Raw genomic sequence first — 20,861 nt, 5'->3', positions numbered from 1 at the left:
TATGTGCTCATGAACCTCTCTCTCACTGGTTTCCTGGTTGTTATTTTTCAAAGCATTTGTACCAATTTGAAATTTAAGAGCCTCTGTAAGTTGGAGGAAGATTGGAGTGGTTGCCTGTACTAATGGAGAACAAAAATTCAGGTTTCTTTTTCTGGAGAACTTTCATTCTGTTCATATGAAAAGTGTTCTCTGGAGGGAGGGTTAAATGCATTCTTGACACTTGATTCCCTACCCTGCCTGCTGACTCACCATTTTGTTGGCACACAGCCATGGTACAGTTGTGGAGCGTGTTTACCAAGTGCTTGAAGCACAAATGGAGTGCTGTTGGGTTTTCTTAATTCTTGAAAGGGTTGGGAAAGGTTTTAGCCTTCCAAAGCAGCCATATGCAGCCTGATTCCTTAAAGCTCAGTTTAACCTTTCAATAGATTTTTTAGAGAAAGTGGATTTATTTAAGCAGCCTCATTTAGAGAGGGACAATGTCTTTGTGTTTCAACATGTTACAACCATGTATGGAAGAGGAATCCTAGCAGGTCTAGTACATTTTTGGAATATTTCTTTTCAACTGGCATCACTTTAACACGCAGGAAAATAAGCCAGTTTTATCCTGTTACATGTACATACATGAAAAACATAATGTCTTGCTTTTCTGGTCTGATGAACCTAGGCACAGCATGGTGCTGGGGATGAGGTAGGTATTATGATCACTACGTCCACTCTTTTTTTCAGATGGACTTGGTCACTGGCATAAGAAACTTGCAGGTTGCTTAACAGTTAGTAACTTCCATTGCTTCAGATGTCATTCCAGGGAGCAGCCCTGTGCAAAGGAGTGATGAAAGGTCATTATGGCAGGAAAATCCACAGAGGGCTGGACCGCTGATATTATTAAGGCTTGCTTTCAGAAATAAAGGAAGGATCAGGGTCGAGCAGTTGCCAACTCCAAACCCCACACTCTGCCCAGTGGGCATGCTACTGCTGATCAGCAAAGCCATGCTCATCTGACCTTCACCCTTGAAACAGCAGGGATCTCGTGGCAGCTCAGCTGGCAGGAGTTTGGAGTTGTTGCTCATTATGAGGCTAATGGGCAAAAAGTGGACTTGAAGGGAATTGTTTGCTGGAGTCTGAGTTCCTGACAAACAACTCGCTGCAGCTGCATACAAAATAAACAAGTGAGAGGCTAAGAAAATGCAGATCTTGAATAATTAGGCATGGGAAGAGTTTTCTGTGAATGTTTTTATCCATTTAATGAACCTCTTGTATAAAGCGAATACCTTGGAGCCTGGTAGGCTGCATATGCAACCACTAACCAGAGCTGGAAGGACAGCAGTATGAAATTGCTGATCTTTTTGGAGTAATAGGAGTTGTAGCACTTATTTACAGACACATCAGAAGCACATTTCTGGATGGCTGTGAATAATTTACTTCTAGATGATAGTAATTAACTTAATCCTAACAACTCTAGATTGCTGCTTGGTGTTTAAATAATTTTTCGTTACAGAAACTCTGATGTTAGATGCAGCTTTTTATCCAACATCTTAGGAGGCAGTGGTGCTTCAATAGCCCCAGTTTCAAACACGACTAAACTGTGAAGAGCATCTTCACTTTTCTCTCTGTAGTTGTTCACCAACATATTTCTGGCTATGACCAATGTGTAAAGTAAGTTTCACTGATGTTACATAGTCATCCAAAGCCCAGGTTGATAAATGTGATAGAAGAGCTGCTTAAAGTCAGTGATAATACTGAAAGTGTTGAATCTAATTAAAAACACTCTCAATGATGTTAAATTTTGAACTAAGGATATGGAAACCTGCTTCCTCTGCTAGTTATGTCTCTTGTCACTGGCAGATGATTTTTTGAAGATGGCTGCAAGATATTCTCTGTATTTTTATGGTGAGGGATGTTGAAGCTCTCTCCATCCTGTGAGTGTAGATTAGTTTTGAGGATGTGAGACATCAGTCATGAACAGATGCATTTTGTTTTATTAAATTTTATAATCTTCTGAAGGGTTTTCATGGCAATTAAGGCACCATGAAGAGATGAATTCCTTAAGTCAATAGGCCCAGAATTTCACCCTCTGACTTTTTTCTTCTCCACCAAACTGGTCCTTAGTTCACCTGCTGAAACTTGATTTGAACTCCCAGTCTTTTCAAATGGTGTCCTGGTTTTCTCATGTGCTCTCGATTGCTGTTCATGGTTCAGAACCTCTCCTTGATCTTTCCCATATGCAATATTGTTTCTTTTATTCAACACTCAGAAGGAGAAATGCTATTGTCTTTGTTTTTAGCTTTGACCTGGTGGAGTACTTTTTGTCTCTTAGACAGGATCTTCTTCCATGTAGTTTGTTCATATATTAATTGATACCAGCAAGGACTAACATTTATCTTGTTTAAACAACTTTGGCTTGACAAAATATTTGCTTGTTTTTGGGAAATTTTTAAGAATTTTTGCTTTCTTTTAAAAATTACATATTTACAATAAAATTCACATGTTGGCAGCCTATGTTAAGACAGAAGCTTAGCAATAAAACTGACAAGAAAGGTGTCATACTCTGGTCATCACGTGCACACTGCTGACAGTCCAGTGCAAGCTCTGATAAGAGTCAACTGTAATAAAGAATGGTATTTGTAGTGGTGAAGCAAGACTAAATTGCTCAATCCTCTTCTCTAAATAGCTGCCCACAGTTTTTACTAATAGCATCTATCAGTTTAAAGCTAACCAGTAGAATTGCTAGAACATCATTGTTCTCTGAATCGAACATAGGTCATTTTTTTCAGACCTTGCTGTGTAGGTAGTTTGAGTAACACTGGCTTCCTGTAAAAATATGTACTTCCTTTTCTGCACTAGGCAGAGGAAACTTACAATTACTCTACTAATTGTGGGAGATATATGACTGGAAACAGCATTTGGGGGTGCTACAGCCAATCACCTTGCATAGAAAAGAGTCCATGGAAGGAATCCTGCCTGTAACCATGAAGGAGGACTACAGGGTGATCCAGTGTCACACTGCACCCAGGAGATTCTGGGCTGAATCTTGGCCTCCCTAGCAAATCCCACTTCAAAATCAAATTCCCTTGTGTGGAGCCAAAACACTGTATATGCAGTAGTTGGTTCTGGGCAGATATGCTTTAGGTGATTGTGGTGGTTTAAGCCTTAACTGGGAGTTAAGAGCTCAGATGGGGGCAAGGCTGAGAATCTATCCCCCGCTCCCCCCTCCTCTCTCCCAGCAGAGAGGGAAAAAAAAAGCAAAGTAGCAAATCCACCAAACAATAATTTGGAGTCAGCTTGGAAGTAGAGAGGTAAAGAGTTTTTCTTTACACAAAACAAAGCAAACAAACAAAAAATATATATATCAATAACAGGTAAGGTTCACAAGGGCAAGGAACAAGGCTGGATGGGATGGGGGCAAAGAGGAAGAATACAAAACCAGTCTCTCTCTCTGAAGAGGCGTGGAGGCAGCAGGGGGAAGGATCAGGCCCGACCACGTGGCAGAGGAGCAGGAGGGCAGCCGCAGTAGCTCTCATCCAGGAGAGGCAGGAGCCAAAAGGAGAGCTAATAGCTGCAATGCCCTGCTTTTCATACCCTAGCTGTGCAGGGAGGAGGGAAGTGGAACAGACTCAGTTTCCCAGGGGGGGAAACACCCTGCAGGGAGGGCAAAGCACCCACAAGGCCTCCACCCTGTTTTGTTTCTTTTCAGAATGGGTGTTAACCCACCACAGTGATCTGCACATATCAAGCAGTGGAAGTGATAGAGAAGGTGTCCTATTTATAGGTGTATTTATAACGCAGTTCTCAGTGGTTTTCTTAGATTTGACCAGGAAATTTTAAATGAGATGGATCATGATGAATGATTTCTTATTGAAGTGTCTTTTAGTGCCCTGGCTTTTACCATTGAAAAAAAAGGGGGGGGGGGGGGGGGGGGGGGGAGCAAAACACAAACAAACAAACAAAAATAGTTCTAATTCTCTTTTAAAGAGCCTGCTGGCCTGCTTTCTTTTAGGAGGCAGGAGTCCACAAAGAGCTTTATCATATAGAATAGAAAGGTCTGTAGCTACTACTCATCACATCAGTTCTGATTATGTAAAACTGAAACTCACTGCCTTGAAATGAAGTTTCAATGTTTTTATTCAAAGCAGCTTCTCACAATGTATAAATACTGCATATTAACACACATGAAAAATACAACTTCTAAGGCACCCAGAAATGTGTCCATACACTAGTTACAGGACCATCAACAAATAAATTGTGTACAATTTGATCTAGACAGTCAATATTTGATATATCAGAAGATACAAGTCCCTCAGTACTGTACCAGTTTCAGAAAATATTTACAACACTGTGATATAGGAGTGCCTGTACCCTTATAATATTATAATATGTACTCATCATTACAAATATTAGAAACTGTTTTAGTCTGTTCCATGGCGTTCTGACAAAATAACTTAAGGGCCTAATTTGCAAAGTTCTACAATTAATTATTTGTGCAAGTTCTGAAAATAAATTTACATTGAGATAATTTGTGAATTTTTGGTTCTTTGCTTCATCTCAGAGGTTTGGTAATAAGCCTTACCAATAGACATGCCATCCTAGCTGAACATCACTCCTTTCCCAATAGGTCCGCGGATACATCGTTTCCCCTTACGCTCGACGTGATGCGAATGCAGTGTTTGTAGCAGAAAGAGACTATTTGATTTTCAGTACAAATGTCAAACTAGTTCACTGGCAAAGGAACTAATGCTTTGTTAGAACAATGCATTTCTTTGGTCCTTGTTTTTTATGGAAGGCATACTATTTTTATTCACTAAAAATTGAAATCCTGTCTGTGAGTAAGCAAGCTAGTGAATGACTTTCAGTGTAGTATTTAAAGTAGCAGTAAAGAGATTTAATATGGCTTAAAACATATGGTTAATTGGGCAGACATAGATAACACATCTAGGATACCGAGTACCCAAATGTACTATGATTAAGATTGTCTATAAGTCTCTTATGTAAACTTCTTTAGTGTCTCCTAAAGAGTGCTGGCTTTAGCCAGATTTGACTTTTATAGACCCAGCCACACAAAGCCTGAGATTAAACTACCGTGGTTGGGAGCACAAATGCACAGTTTATATATATAACAAAGCCCATGCTGACGAGTCTACCTATGTTGTTCAAAAGAAACAACCCGTATTATCCTTTTCACAAGAAAAACTTAAGGCCCTGTACTCTGATTTGCTAACTTTCTTACAGCAATTATTTGGGGAAGTCCTTAGTGCTACATGAGCAATTATGTAGCTTTAAAGATTTCTTGTACCTAATGGTAAGGCTTATTCACAAATGCAACACATTTATAAATTACATTTAAAACTGTAAAGGCTGGCAAAATAATAGAAAATAGAAATAAAATCAAAATCAAACAAACCCCAAACAAAATTGTCTGGTTATCCCTAACGTTAAAAGAGCATTTGATTCTAATGAAAAACTATTGGCACAAAACCATTATATTATAGATTAAAAGAACAGTTAATAGTAGTGAAAAAGATTGCCTAAAACGCATACCCTAACCTACCACAGAAATATAAAAGTTCATATTCTGAAAATATATACTGTATTAAAGTTTGTAAGCTTATTCATTTAAACAGAAAGGTACTGAAATAGTAAACTAAGCAACACTTATCTACAGCAAAAAATATACATGCAGGACAACACAAAATAAATCGCTTACCTTTAATATCTACAAATGCAAAACTGTAGATTTTTAAAGATTGTACAAAACAATTTACACAAGAATAAAATAACATACTTAACAACAAATTGCATTTATAACCTTAAATACTGTGAATATTAGTAAAGGTACCCAGACTAATATGTACAGTACATCTAGATATCTGAATACCTAGTAAGGACAGAAACACAAGAGAAAAATCGATCCAGGTCTTTAAATACTGGAAAAAGAAGCTTTTGACATTGTTATTACTCTTTTCTGAAGGGAAAATAGATTCCATGAAAACTAGATTGTAACTGTATAGATATGAATAATTAAAAATGTTAACTATGGTTAGCGCTTGCTTTAATGGAAAAATAATTATAGAAAATGTATTTCAACCATTCCTTTGTCATAAAAAATGCTAAGATACAGCTATCTGAAAAGTCAGATGAGACGATGCAGGTTAAAGGTCTAACAACTTACGATTCTTCTCTGTCTGAAAATCTCCTGTGGAAAGCATACCTTCACATTGCCGAGCAAGTTCTCTATCTTTATCTACAAAACCGAGCATAGTATTGAAATAAACTTCCTAATATCTTATTAACACATGACTAGGGGATATGGCTCTCTGGACGGGAATAAAGGAACTCAAGGAAACGGAGGACTCATGGGACTTTCCATTGCTTTTTTTTTTCCTTCCTTTTTCTTTTTTTTCCCTTTTTTTCTTTTTCTTTTTTCTTCTGAAGTCATATGCTGGAGGCCTGGTTGTGCAAACACATACACACGCGAGTGGTTTTCACTTGAGGAGTCCCTCTCCTTTCAAAGGGACTGCCACAGAGGTGAGTGGTGTGCGTGCACTGGGACAGGAGAGGGTCTTGTGGCCTTGATCCAACTGAGTGTTGGCACACACGCTCTGTGGTGTCGCTGGCAGGTTGTGGAAACGAGCAAGTGTTAGTACAAAACAAGTGGTGCATCTATCACTTCAAGTACTTATTGAAAGAGTTCTGCTTCAGACATTTTAAACTGTTACTTGTTAAGGGTTTTTCTGCAAACCTTTCAAACAGGCAACTGGAAGCCAGATTTTGCCTTTTTAATGAAGAATTTCCATGAGAAACTCTGCCCTTAGGATTATGTTTTCCTTAAAATTCAGTGGTACAATTGGGCCACAGACACAGCACTTTAACTATTTGTGGAAAATGTAATGATGGATTAATATGTTGAAGGCTACTGTTTGCTATAGTCACCTTTTGTTAACTTCATAAAGGCTTTGTGGAAACTCTTCATGGAAATCCTGGGAGGGAGAATACCTAGCAGCCTCATTTGTAAAGGCTTAAGCTATAAGCAAGTCACTGAGTTCAAGGATGGAGAGCAAGTGCACAGATTACAAAGCAAACAAATGTGCAAAGCTTCTGCTTCAAGAGGTTTTAATTTGGGCGCACTAAAATGGCAGGGGAAGCCACAGAGCATGCTTGTGTTATTTCCATATTAAGTGCCTTACTAGCAAGAAAGAATTGAGGGAGATCCAGTGTTCAGAAGTCAGTCAGTGTCACTGAAAAGTACTAGGATCACATTCTAAAATTGCAGATTGGGTTTTGGTCATTTATTGTGGACTGCTTTTATGGATAGCCTTAAGTTCTTGTAACAGATGGTGGGGTGGCCAGATGTGGAGAGCTGGGAAAAGCAAACCAAAACTTCTCCCTCCACTTAGTTCTATACCTAGCACCTTGTATAAACTGTTGGCCCACACCCAAAGGCCTCCAGAGCAGAAATTATCTCACACCTGAGGAATCAGGCAACTAGACTAAGGCTTGTAAGGAGTTGCTTTTAGACTTCAGACCAAAAGGGGATGTTTAAACCTGAAAAACAGTACGATGCCACATAACGGCACCACTCACCCTGTTATTGATATCTGGCTAACAGGAATACAGTAAACTTAAATAAAGCATCTTGTTGGCAAGCCCTTCAATGCTCCTCAAGAAGGCAGAAAGTGAAGAGAGACTTAAGGGGGAACTCAATGTTTCAGAATCCGCTTTTCCCCCTTAGCCCTGGCAAATGAATCTATTTCACATCTCTTTTGTACATTTTTACACACAGAGGAGCTGTTTCTTTTACTGCCCACAGCGTTCTATGTGTTTTCTATATATCCTTTATTCTTCTACACAATTTGCTGCCAAAAATGTTTGCATTCTCATGTGATGCCATTAATTCAATCAAGGGAAGTATGAAAATAAGATCTGTGATCAATAAACAGCTGAATATGAAGACAAAATAAATAAGTTAAATAAATTCATCAAAGAAAAAAAAATCCTAGTAGTTTTTGTCAAACTAACTTTACATATTATACATATAAATTATCAGATTTTTCCACTAAACCCTTAGGAATTAGAAAAAAAATAATTAAAATATTTCTAAAGTATGGTGTTTGGGTCTACAAAATATTGTGCTGACCCAGTTTTTAGATCAAGTCCTCTGTGTCAGCCCAGATGTGTTGCAACAGCAAGAATAAGTTAAGAAGGACAGACAAAACAAATCATTGCAGATGGTGTGCCCTACTGGGCCTCAGTGGTGCTCCTCAGCACATGGAATGTACACTTTTATCTGGATGAGCAATGTGAAAGATGCAGCCCTCTGCAGAGATTATGTGCACTGAACAAGCCTGCCTACGTCTGGGTTACACAAAATCAAACCAGCTACAAGCAGCTCTGTAGCTCACAAGGAAATCGACACAACCATATGTATTAGGATACACTGTCACAAGTTCCTCACTGATGCATTGCCTCTGCTTTTCAAACACAGGTCATGTTTGACTCTGGTCACCAGTAGAGCGTTTTCTCTTTAAGTTAGGCCAAGACATCAGACTTCATAAATTTTGTCTTGCAAGTAGCTGAATAATGAATCCAGTCCTTTGGAAGAACTCCACAGCTGTTTTAACATCTGACACTCCTTCTCATTCACATCTTCAAGTCCAGACTTCAGGAAGCTCCGCACAAGACATTTGGACTCTTCCAATACCTAAAGCCAAAATATCACTCAGTGTTTTATTCTGAACCTGAAAAAATTATTCTGGATAACAGCACGAACAGGATTTTCACACTACTGACTGCTTTACAATCTAAATAACTCCTTTGGGCACAGAAATTAGATTTGATTTACAGCCACAACTCCAGATGCTGATAGTCAGCATCTTTAAGAATTCTGAGGCTTATGTGTTAGTGCCAACATTTTAAAAAGGAAAGTACCTTAGTTTATTGAAGGCCTGCCATGAAGCACTAGAAGGAGCTGAGCTCTTTCCTGTTGAAAATGTGATCCCTTGAAATGAAAATGTACAAGGCATGATATATTGGCTGCCTGTTTTCTGGAAGGCGGTATTTAAGGCTGGAAACCCAACTGTGGATGTTCATCATCTTTAACAATTTCCCCTCATGCATCATTTCCTTATCAAAACAGAAGTTAATAGGAAAGGGCCTTTACTGTAAAGCCCTGTTTAAGTTTCTTTACATAAATTTTTATGAAAGTGAAATATTTTCTAAAAGAAGGATGTTAAACAATCACCCTCTGACTGTTCTAAAGTTACATTTGCTTAGCATGTACAAGTAGTCTTAACAAATCCTCTAAGGCTTTTGCAATGGAAGGCCCAAGCCCAAGCCCTTAGTGAGTGCTGCAAGTTCTTAAAGGCATGACCAACAGGCCCATGGTCACTCCCTTAGTTCAACTCCTTTTGCCTAGAGCCATTTAAGAACATATTGAAATTGCAACCTTTACACTGCTTTTGGAAATATATTCCACCAGTATGTATCTCACAAGGAACCCAACGAGCCAAACAAAAGCATTAGATTCATACAAGGCCAGCAGATTTAATGTCAACTAACACAGTGTTTATGCTCTCCATTTGGCTTTGTCAACATCAACATGTTAAGCTCAGTTCCTATCTGCTTTAGGTTACAACACCACTATTTCACACCAGCATTTCTCTGTAACTCAAGTAAAGGGTGTTAACTGCAAACTGTGGAGCCTGCTCTGTTTGGGAACAACCTCCACAGTTAACTTGGATGAGCTCACAATATTCATTGGTGCCGTGACTTCATCATCAATTGCATTTAGGAGCTCAGAGAGTAAATCCAGTCTTTGACAGTTTTAACTCTCATCTTTGTCCACAAGTTAGCATCAGTCATTCTAACAGGTCTCAGGAGAAAATTTCATTGACAACCAGTAACAGTGAAGGAAGGAAGAATCCACAGCAAGGCCCAGAAGTTTCCCCAACTCATATAACACGTTGTATCAGCTCGATCAAACAAGCTTGTGCCGCATTTCCAGAGAGTTTCATTCTGAATGTCTTTTGTGAGATCTAATCTACAGTTCACTTAATTAAAAATCTCCCATGTCTCTAACTTCTTTTAAATGAAACTGTGGGATGCTAAGGCAGTTCCAGGCACAGGAAGCACAGCAAGAAACTGCAACAATTTGCACTTTAGTTAGTGCAGTTTTACTGCAGCTAGTATCACTTTTTTCACTGCATTTTTTTCACCAAGGATGTGCCCAGAATAGGAGGATATCTGCCTGAAGGGGAAAAACCCTTAGGAAGTGAAAATAGGAAAGGATTTTAAGTAAAGTTATAATACACTGTGACCAGACTGTGTTCAAATCCCTCTGTGCCTGGATCTCACTTCTCCTTCACAGCAGAGGTTAGCTGGCACTATCCTACCCTTCTGGTGCGCTGTGCAGAACATTTTGCAGACTCAGGAGCTATGCAGGTGCAGCGATGAAGGCAAATTCAGCTGAAATTGCACAGGCCAGGACACCTTGCAAGGCAAATACATTTTCTTACTGGCCCTACATAGATTTCCCAGTACAACTGTATGGTTTCAGAATCCTCCACCTTCATGAAGGGAACCTATGCTAATATCCCCTTTCAAAATCTAGGGCAAGGATGTTCCGCTCATACTGACTAAATGTAGAGATGGGGAAGGGAAGTAACCCCACCCTGAAAACCAAGAAACTCCCCCCAGGCTCACTGATACCTATCCAGATTTTTTATTATTAGCCTTCTTCCACGTGTGGGAAGTGAGAACCCACCACGTGATGAGCCTTGGGCACACACCTCCTTACCTCTGAGAAATGTAATTCACAACTAGTTTTATTTCTTACCACTGCACTGCAGGATGCCATTTCTTTCACTCGGAGCATCACTTCTTGGCTAAACGTTGTTGGCCAGAATACTTGTGACACTAGTCCTCTGCTGCAGGCTTCCTGTGCTGTCAGCTTTCTCCCACAGAACAACATCTCATTTGCCTGTGAAACCAAAAGATTGCTTGTGATCTTGGGCTATAATACCCTTAAAAAAAGTTCCATGCTTGCCTGCTATTTTCAAGATTAAATTTACAAATGGTCTCCTCTATCTTCCCATATTGCAAAATACTTGAGAAAGAGTTTCGGTAGCTATTTAAGGACTGTGCAGGTGGCCAGAGCAAGCATGGGTTTCATTTAAGAGAAATGTGCTGGCATGCATGATGAATCTTTGTTGCTGATTTTACAAGAGTAACTGTCAGTGATACTGTGCCAAGAGTCATGGAACTAGCATGAAATACTTTGTGGGGCAAATTCTGCTTTAACTGGTAAAAACCAAGCAACCTTTCTGGAGCGAATATGCATTTAGGGAGCAGGGAGCTGAGAGCGGCATCTTGCTCTGTTACTGCACAATCCTTACACAATGTAGACAAGTACTCTGCAAATTATTCTGCTGATATTTTTTCCCCCTTTTCTACCATAATATTGACCATCTTTGCTTGCTCAACCTGTGTTTGATCTTGTGTACAGCATGGGTAATATACTGAATTGGGAGGTCATTTTGTGACAGCAAATCAGCAGGGATTTGATCAACTTTCCACAGACTGCACTTCATTCATGACAATTAAGAGAAACAGTTGTTGTCTGGTTTACTTTTTCAAGAGAAAAAAGAGCATGAATTTAAGAAAGGGTTTTTAACAATTCGAGAGGGAAAACCTTACCAGTGCAACACCCAGAATTTGTGGGAATGTGTATGATGAGCAGCCAGCTGGAGTGAGTCGAATTGTTGCATATGGTGTCTGAAACCAAGCCTTTTCACTTGCCCAAACGATATCACATAGTGGTAAAATAGAGGCTCCTAACCCAAGAGCAGGGCCGTTGATAGCAACCACAATTGGCTTCTTAAATTGAATAAAAGCTTTTACAAAATCCCTAAAATAAAAAATAAAAGACAGACCTTGAATACAGAAGTAACAGTTCTAGAAATACCCAAACTTAAAAGTACTTAATCTGAAAACAAATTCAAACCACAGTGGAACACAATAAATGCCATGGCCCAGCCTTATGAGGTCACAACTGCAAGGTACTTTCTAGTTTGCACATGGAAGATTTTGCTCATATGTAGTAATTTAATCTTTCTGAGGAGCTGGCCTGTTCAATAGCTTTGTATATGTTGGGCATGAACTGACTAATTGGGATGCATTGCCTGCTGTACTTTTTGCAGAATGACTTGGTTAGGTTTTACTTCCAGACCAGTAACTCCTGAGTTTGTAGGTAAGAGTGCTTCTGGGTTTTCTCCACAGGGCTAGTATGGTTTCTGAGGATCTGGTTTGGCCAACTGGCTGAACATATTATTGTGTGAAAGACAGGAAATTTGTTGTGGCATATTCTTCAGTCCCCACAGTTTGTAGGTGGATGGCTGAATGTATTTTTTTTTTCCAGAATTCCTCTTTTGATCAAAAATTTCTGAAGGGTTGCTGCAAGTCCTATCAATGGACTGGGAGACAGCAATATTTGTGACACACCAGCAGAAAGAACAAGACCCACAAAGAGGAGCCAAAGAGAGAGAAATGTTTCAACAGGACAAGAATTAGGCAAGAGATCTAATTGGTCTCCATTGCAAATGTCTTTGGCAAAGACATAACAAATCAAGACCCTTGCCTGCCTTCCACAGTAAACGTGAAGAGATAGCAAATAACAAGGAAATGAATGTGACCGGATTCATCTGGATGAAGGAGCTAGAACATGTGAAATTCTGTGCAGTAAGGAGATAGTTTAAATAAGTTATCTACCAGCAAGTGTGGAAAGACATCTGTGGAATGGAACAGCCCATACACCAATTAGGGATAAGCATGAGTGTAACTGTGGGCAAATTACAGGCTCCGGCAGCTCAGTGCACAGCAGGTGTATGGAGGCAAAAGAGATGCTCAAATACCTTAGGAAAGAGAAATGGATAAATCAAATGCAAAATAAAAGGGGAGTTTCTGTTCCTACCCTGGGTATTTATTAGCTCCAGAGTCCAAATTTGCTGACAGATTTTAGGAAAGAACATTTTGTCTAATGTGTCCTTTGATGAGTTGCAGTTCTCCCACTGAAGTCAGAAAAGAACTTAGACTTTAGCATCTGAGGCCAGGAGGTGTGCCTTGCAGATCACAGTGCCAATTGGCAAAAAGTGGAAAACATACCGAAGGGAAGTATTTTATTGGAGTGAAGTGCAAGGGCACTGGCTATATTGCAAAAGAAAACAAAGAATCTGAGGTGACCCAACATCAAACATTCAATGAGTGAGTTCTGCTTTTCAGGCTGCCTAGTGAGGAGTTGACTTTTGGCCATGGAAAAACAGAGAGTTGTGGGAATTGATGCAGCTCTGTTCACACCAGAAGATCTGTGACAAGACCAAGAGAGTGAAATGAGGAACATCCTATTCGATTTCTTTCTAAAGGAGAGCAGGGTTAAGGAGAGTTAAGGCTCATTTTTGTTTGTTATTTCTTCCATTGTGTATGGCTGAGTAACAGCTGTGGGTCACTGCACCTGATTAATGCCAGAATTTTGAGAACCTCAGTAGTTGAGCAAGGAAGCCTTCCAAGTAGGACTACTGATAGGAACAGGGATGTAACATGTGACAGATAAAAAAGCTATGGATAAATGGTGGCAGCAGATCTGAGCACCATGTGGAGGCAGAAGAAAACAGTGCTGTGTAGAAAAGCAGGAAGCATGTGGTGATAAATGGGCCTGGATGTGAATATGGAAAAGTAATTAAGGTTGTGGAGGGGAAACGGTTAGATCATGAGAAGGAAGAAAAAAGCAGAACACATTAATGGAGGAGATGTCTGAAGAAAATGTGAAATCTTCATGAGTGAGCAAGGGAGGATCCGGAGACAGGAAGAGAACGGAAAAGAACTTTGAGGAAGCACAATGAGCCTCTGTCATGACAGAAGGATAGAGGACAGTACAATGGATGGGTATGTAGGAGGGAGCTGAAGGCTAAAATACTGGGAGCTTGTGAGGGCAACAAGTATCTTCATTTGGTCTACAGTAGCTGCAGTGTCCAGCACTCCATTTATCTGTGTTCCATCATCAGTACTTTACTGATTTCAGTGAATTGTCTTTGCACCCAGAACCTGGCACATTTCCACGTCTCCAAACTGTAAGTGCACACATGTAGTTTCTGGGCTAGAAGATCCTTGTTTCATTCAACACAGTCTTTGAAAAAGCCTGGAAATTGTAACTGGTGTTGCACAGTAGAACCAGAAGCTCAGAGACTGGAAAAAGTGTCCCATGTAGAAGGCTTTTGGTTTTGCTAGAAGATATCTGGGAAGTTGACCACTGAATACACGTTGGGATGTTCAGATACATGTGCACCACTGCAGAGGGCTTCCTGTGGGTCAGGGCTCCTAAGCATGTCAGCAGCCATGAAGAAGTTCAGCATTAAAGGCGTCCTCCTTCTTCTGAGAAGAAGACTTTACCCAGAATTGTATCCATCAAGTCACAAAATGATGACCAACTGATGAAGTGAACCTGAAGCTGGCAACAACCTTCCAGTGAGCCATGCAATTGCAAGGCTCTGCAGGCTACATATGCACAGCTGTAGTGCAGTCTGTCTGTCTGCCTCTTCCCTGCTCCAGGAGCTCAATGCCAGACCCACATCTGGATGATGGCAACTCATGCTGGAGAGAAACTACAGCACCACACATCTGTCAGTTGCAAGCCCCAAAGGCAGTGGATGAGGACAGGGGCCAAATGAATTCACGTGAGATGAGACTTAATGGGTATTTAAGCTTCAGGTTTAACTGGTGAGCAGGATACCAGATCCATACTTCAGAAAGCAGAAACACAGGGTAATCAAGATTTTAAGTTAATTTTGACACAAGTCTAACTTGATAAAAAGCAGTGGAGGCAGAGTGGAGGCAAAGTGTACATTTTTGTCTACCCTTATTAGAGTCTATTTTCCATGAGTGGAGTCCTTTGTTCAGGGAAGGCACAGTGAGTGCTAAACGGAAAACGTTGTGCATCGTTTCCAGAGGTACAATAAAAAGCTATTTCCAGTGGGCCTGAGGCCGACATTCTTGACAAGGAGCAGTACATCGTACCAGTATTGCAGGAGTGTTCTGTCAGTTCAAGGATGGAAAAACTGAGTATCATAGTCTGCTGTACCTTCACTTGAGTGTTCAGTTGGTTAAGTGTACCTGTATATTAAGTGTGGGGAGACAAATGTATACATATAGAGCAACATCTATCTACATATTATTGACATGGACAGTGCTAAATTTGCATATTCTAATGGAGTGTGCCTGGGCCTGAGTGCTCAAACAGGAGCAGTGGTTTTCTTCCCTCATCTTGCTTTTTGGTTCCACATTATTAAAAATCTTTCACATTTAAAAATACTGAAAAACGTAATAGGATGTGTCCTTCAAAGGGTTTTCCTTTCTTAAACTACCACTATATGATATTCAAGCACAGCTAGGGTCTTAAAAAAAGGTCACAATTAATTAGATTTAAGAAGTACATTTTGAATTCTTTCAAAATAATTACTACTTTGAAAATTTCATAAGGATTAAACTGAGAATCCAAACTGATCTGCAGTAGTTGTAACCAAGATAATTGGTGGTTAATGCATGCCATGTAATAGCTAAACTTCATCTTATGCTATATTAATACATCCAAAATAGAGATGTGTTTCAAACAAAACTTTTAAATGTTCATAGAATTGTGGCATAAAGTTTTAAGCCTCTCAGAAGAATAATTTTATTTGTAGGAAGTGGGGTGGGGGAAGGACAACACACAAAAAAAAGGGACCAAACCCTCTCCTGCTACGGTAGATTTATACTGGAAGATCTGCCAAATCTATCTAAAGTATACTTGGGGGATAATGGAAACATTTGGTGATACTTTGTGCAGATTGATTTGTAGCCTGCATGTCAGAAACTCGGGATTTTTATTAAGGTAATGTGATGTATATAAGGAAAGTCACATTTTAGTTATGAAAATAAAACTACATTTACATATATATGAAGTAATTTAAGTTTAAGAAAAAGAGTGGAGACCTTTCTAATAAGGTTCTGCAATAGAGTGGCAGACTGCTTTTTCAACAGAATGTGAGTAAGCCATGGATTCCCACTGGTACTGCAAGTCATTCAAATGATGAACATTAAAACAAGTGAAATATCTGCCTTTCAGGAACCACTTTAGAACATGAAGCAACAGCTAATTTGGAGAAAGCAACAACAAAGTTGTATTTGAATTTGGAGGAATGATTTGAAATATTAAATACAGAGAAATGGAATAAGAATAAAAAAAAGCCCTCTGGACATTAGCACTGGAATAAACGTGCTTTCTCTTCCAATAAGGAAAGGTCCAAGATTCTTCTTACTAAACAAATTTGTAGGACTATAATTAGAATGCAATCAACACTTAAATATACAACATTTTTGGACCTGATAAATATCTTTATAATCACACACTGCATTTCATAATTTAGAGATCATAGGTAAGCTTGGGTCACCTTATAGCTTCTGCAATCCTAGTGCTTTCCTTTCTTCTGTCATTGGATAACCTGCCAATTAAATATGAGTAATCTAGGCCACTACAGAATACACTTCCCACTGCGCTGAGAAGTAAGAGTTTACTGTCATCAGCTGATGCATTGCACAATGCTCTCCGAACTTCCTTCATGATCTGTGGATAAAGAAAAGTAAACAATTCGACATGCATGCCGTTGCAATATCATTTCCCTACTTTTACAAACCTTATTGCTTTTGAGAGACTTACATTTTGGGCACTATTAATACTTACATCAATTATATATATATATTAATATCATTTTAATATACTTAGAATGATAACACTGAGAGTTTTAGATTTGGAAATGCTTTGTAGTTGCTTACTGACTCAAAGAGATATTAGAACTTGGCTGTTCCTTGCTTAAGCTAAGGGAAATTCTAGCTAGCTTTTGCTACTTGTTTGCAATTTAGTAATTGCCAGTGTCATGGGTTTATTTTCAATGTGTATTCAGCATATGTCGCTGTACCCTCAGTAGCATGGTTATCACAACAGGCTGTCAGAAAAATCTATTAGTTTTCAGATTTTCAGCTACTTTGGTTTATACGACTTGAACCAGAGCAAGGCAGGACAAGAGGACATCATATACATCAACAAGACAAATATATTATTCCCTTTTCTGTGGTCAGTGGTATTGTTAAAGTCTATAGAAGTTAGAGCAAAAAAGCCACTTGAAAGAGAGACATTTTTACACTCTGATTTATAACTGGATCGAGCTATTAATTGCACCATAAATCAAACTTAATAAAAATCTGTACAGAATTGGGCTGTAAGAAAATGTCATTTCATCTGAGAAGAATTGGTTTTCTAGTGATTTTCAAAAGGAAACATCATTTCATAACCTTCTGATGGGTAACTTCTTGTTTGGTCACAGTTCAGTGTAGTTTGTAAGCTGTAAGTGATTTCAGTCATTTCAGATTCCCTCACTTCAGGGGCCATGATTTCATTTAGTCTGATACCTCCTATGCTTAAATGTACTTATGGGTCAGAGTGTTTCCCATATTGGGTCCTGCTGAGTCAATTTTTTCTGTTTTGAACGGAAAGATTTGCTGTTAGTGTAAATTTAGGTAAAGGATGGCAAAACGTGGTTGGTGGATTAAATGTGTTTTCCATGTGAGAGAAAACCAAGATTTTTAGCTTGTGATTATTTTTGTTCACTACTTGCTGCTTCCAAAAATTCTTTAGATCTCTGAAGTGCCTTGTTTAAGAAATGTTCCTAAACACAGAAGTTTGGTTTACACCATTCTAGGTAGCCTTATATTGGAAATCCTGTGGCTTGTGAGACCAGGCTTGAACTTGTACATTCAAACTATGCAGTGCAGCGTTACCTGCCTGCTCTCCACACCTGTGTGCAGAAAAATTATGTCTACTGGGTGCTGAGAGCGGAGCATGAGCAAGCAGGTAGGGAACTTTTAGATGCTTCACTTTTACAAGAGTGCTTCAGCATGCTTATTTGTGACACTGGGTGGAAGTACTTAAAAGCAGCAGCAGAATTTGGAAGTGCCTCTGAAATTCCTGTGCAGGTACAGGGATGCCATCAGTGATTTTTACAAGTATTCTCAGAGACTCTCTCAGCCCTCAGCTGGTAAAAAGAGGCAAGCAAAGGAATAAACACCCCAATGCCTCTGTTCAGAGTTACAAAGAAACTTTTTGAATTAAAAGATACATATTTTAATTGTTCTAGTTGTATGTGAATGCCAGATTATCCTTTGTTTGTTTTAAACATTCTCAAAATCTGCTTCTTCCTAGGGAGGCTGAATGAGTAATATCTGGGAACAGCAGGCAAACATTTTTACCCAGGAGTGTTGCTTGCAATACGATGCCACCACATGATGCTCCATTCAGAACGTTTCTTTACCACTCCCACTCCTCCAGCAACATTTGTGTATGTTTCTGATGCTACTTTCAAACACATCATTACCATTACAAACCTGTCTCCTTTTTATCTTGCCCCTCATTGATTTGGATTCTTAAAGCCATCTAAAAGTACACCAACATCTAAAAGTATCCCAAACTTTTGTGCAGAGGTTACACTAGTTGTAGGAAACCCCCCCACTGTTCAGCTGTCACTGTCTTTTCAGTGTTTTGAAGAGGCTGAGATTACAGGTCCATCATTAGGAAATGGTTTCTTAGATATAGTTGAAAGTGGGAAGGTTTTGGCAGTATTTTGGATAGCATTTTTGAGCAGGAGTAGAAATTTAGTTCCACAGTTCCACTGATTTGTAGCAACAGAAACACAGAAACCAGAATGTATTTGTGTTTTCAAGCTCCAAAAAGTATTGTTTATAAAATATCTGTGAGTTTGTCATTAACTTTAGCAGCAAAAGGTGCTCAGAGGCTCACTGGAATACACTGATGCCAGCAAAGTCAATTCTCACTCCCTGGTGCTATGCCATGATTCCTTTGCTGGTGCAGTCCAACATTCAGCCTTGTTAGAGCCAACCAAACAACTGTTTGTAGGGCTGCAGGACTGTGCCTTCAACTGCAGTACTGTAAAGGCCATTTTAGTTCAGAACTGCTCTCTTAAGCACACATTTAATGTGGTAGCAAATTCAGTTTGCAAACAGAGCTGCTATGTGTCTTTCCATTTCTTTCTCAGATTCCAAGTTCTTTTTCTCTCTTCCACAGTCCTTAATTCTCCTTCATTTTGGTATAGCTATGGCATTTGTCTAATTACATTTTACTTTCTCCAGTGGACTAGACCTATTTGCAGGGCTCCATAGCAATAGTCTCCAGATCTGTTTTTTGACTAATTAGCTCCTCAATAGTCTTTCAGTTAATTTTCAGTTGTGAGGACAGGATTTCTATTTGGATGCTTTTAACTAAAAAATGTGAGGAAGTATTTACAAAACACTAAGGGCCAGTTATTTAGTTTATGAGTATCTATCAAATGATACACTCAGATGAGGCCTAACACTTCAGTTACTGTTTTATTGATACCTGAACATATAATAAAATGATCACTTTCTCCAATTTGATATTTCTTTTTCTAATGCTGTCAAGAAAACAAGCTGGTCAGGTTTTTTAACAGGACACTTTATGTTGCAAAATAAACAGAAAAAGTTAAAGAACTTCACTAAACTTCTAAGTGCTTATTTTAATGCCTCTCACTGGAGGTAGGAAATGTTAAAAGTCACTTGGTGGCCTTTGCTTTCAATATTGCTTACATTCTGGGGAGATCAGAGAGCTGGGAATTTATCACTGCAATTACACCAAGTATCTTGAACAGAAGTCTCTTGTTCACATCAACAGAAATACTGCTTTATAAGGTTAACTTCTCTGACTCTCTAAGGACTCACTGTGGATATTCTTGAAGTTAACTATTCTGCAAATATTACAGTAACCCAAAATTTTAAAGCCATTTAGTTGTTCTTAGAACCTCTTCCCCGCTTGTACCTTTCTACATAAATACACTTTTTGTTACTTACTGACTCTTTATGCAAACAGATTCTGAGTCCTTTCAGTCTGATAAATAAAGGACTTAGGGACCTGTAAGGATGGCATCAGGCAGAAGTACTGGCCCAAAAGCCAAATTCATATAATCATAGAATCAGTGAGGTCAGAAAAGACCTCAGAGATCATCAAGTTTTTCTGTCTTTGCATGACAGCAAAAATACAGATAACAGTAAACCCCTACCTGCCTTTTCTTTTTTTAGGTCAGGAAATGTTCTAAGTAAGAAAATGAAGGCAAATCAGTGCTCTGAAATGCACCTGGTAGGACTTCAAACCCTGTAATTTTCATGGCTAGAAATCTGAAACCTAATTCTTTTGTATGAGAAATGTTCTTGAGGTAGTTCTATCAGCATTCAGGGCAAGCACTACTTTAGGATATGCTTTGCTTTTAATTCAGGGGAATATTAATTCCTAGCTCTATTAATAGTGTATACTAAAAGCATTGGATGGATCTATTTAATCTTAAGTTTGAAACAGAATTTGGATCCTTGAAATGTGCTGACTTAAAACAGCAACATCTTCACTGGAGAAGGAACTTCAGAAGCAGCCAAAGAGCCATGAGAGAAAATGCCCTCATGAAATTTATCATGATAAAATATTTTACATTAGCTGCTTTAGAAGTAGCAAGCCTGAGCCACTGAAATGAAAACAAGCTGTGCTGGTCCATGACACTGGCTTGGAAGTTTTATAAGGTCTTGTAAAACATCAGAAAGAATTTCTGTAGTGCCCTGAACATTTTGGTAGAAAAACCTCACTTACTAGATTGTCTCTGAGTTAACTTCAGTCACTGTAAATGCTGCTGGAAGAAGCATCAGCACATTTCATGTTAAAATCACCTGCAGAAACCCACAGGTGTGATGTGGTTACCAAAAACAGACTGAAGAGT

General features: G+C 39.1%; 1 protein-coding gene across 1 annotated transcript in view; it reads right to left on the bottom strand.

The window, feature by feature from the left end:
• Positions 1 to 4,085: 4,085 nt before the first annotated feature.
• The window catches only part of CDYL2 (chromodomain Y like 2), a 216,296-nt gene continuing 199,520 nt past the window's right edge, over positions 4,086 to 20,861 (bottom strand). The window contains 4 exon segments of the mRNA XM_068161603.1: positions 4,086 to 8,692; positions 10,826 to 10,969; positions 11,686 to 11,896; positions 16,467 to 16,639. Of these exon segments, the coding sequence (XP_068017704.1) occupies positions 8,534 to 8,692; positions 10,826 to 10,969; positions 11,686 to 11,896; positions 16,467 to 16,639 (687 nt within the window). The 3' untranslated portion in view covers positions 4,086 to 8,533.

This window comes from Melanerpes formicivorus, unplaced genomic scaffold, assembly GCF_026170545.1.
Source record: "Melanerpes formicivorus ecotype bairdi unplaced genomic scaffold, bMelFor1.0.p_v2 SCAF_59, whole genome shotgun sequence".
Lineage (NCBI taxonomy): Eukaryota > Metazoa > Chordata > Aves > Piciformes > Picidae > Melanerpes > Melanerpes formicivorus.
Note: the sequence above shows the minus strand (reverse complement) of the source record. Positions and strands in the feature narration are given on the sequence as shown.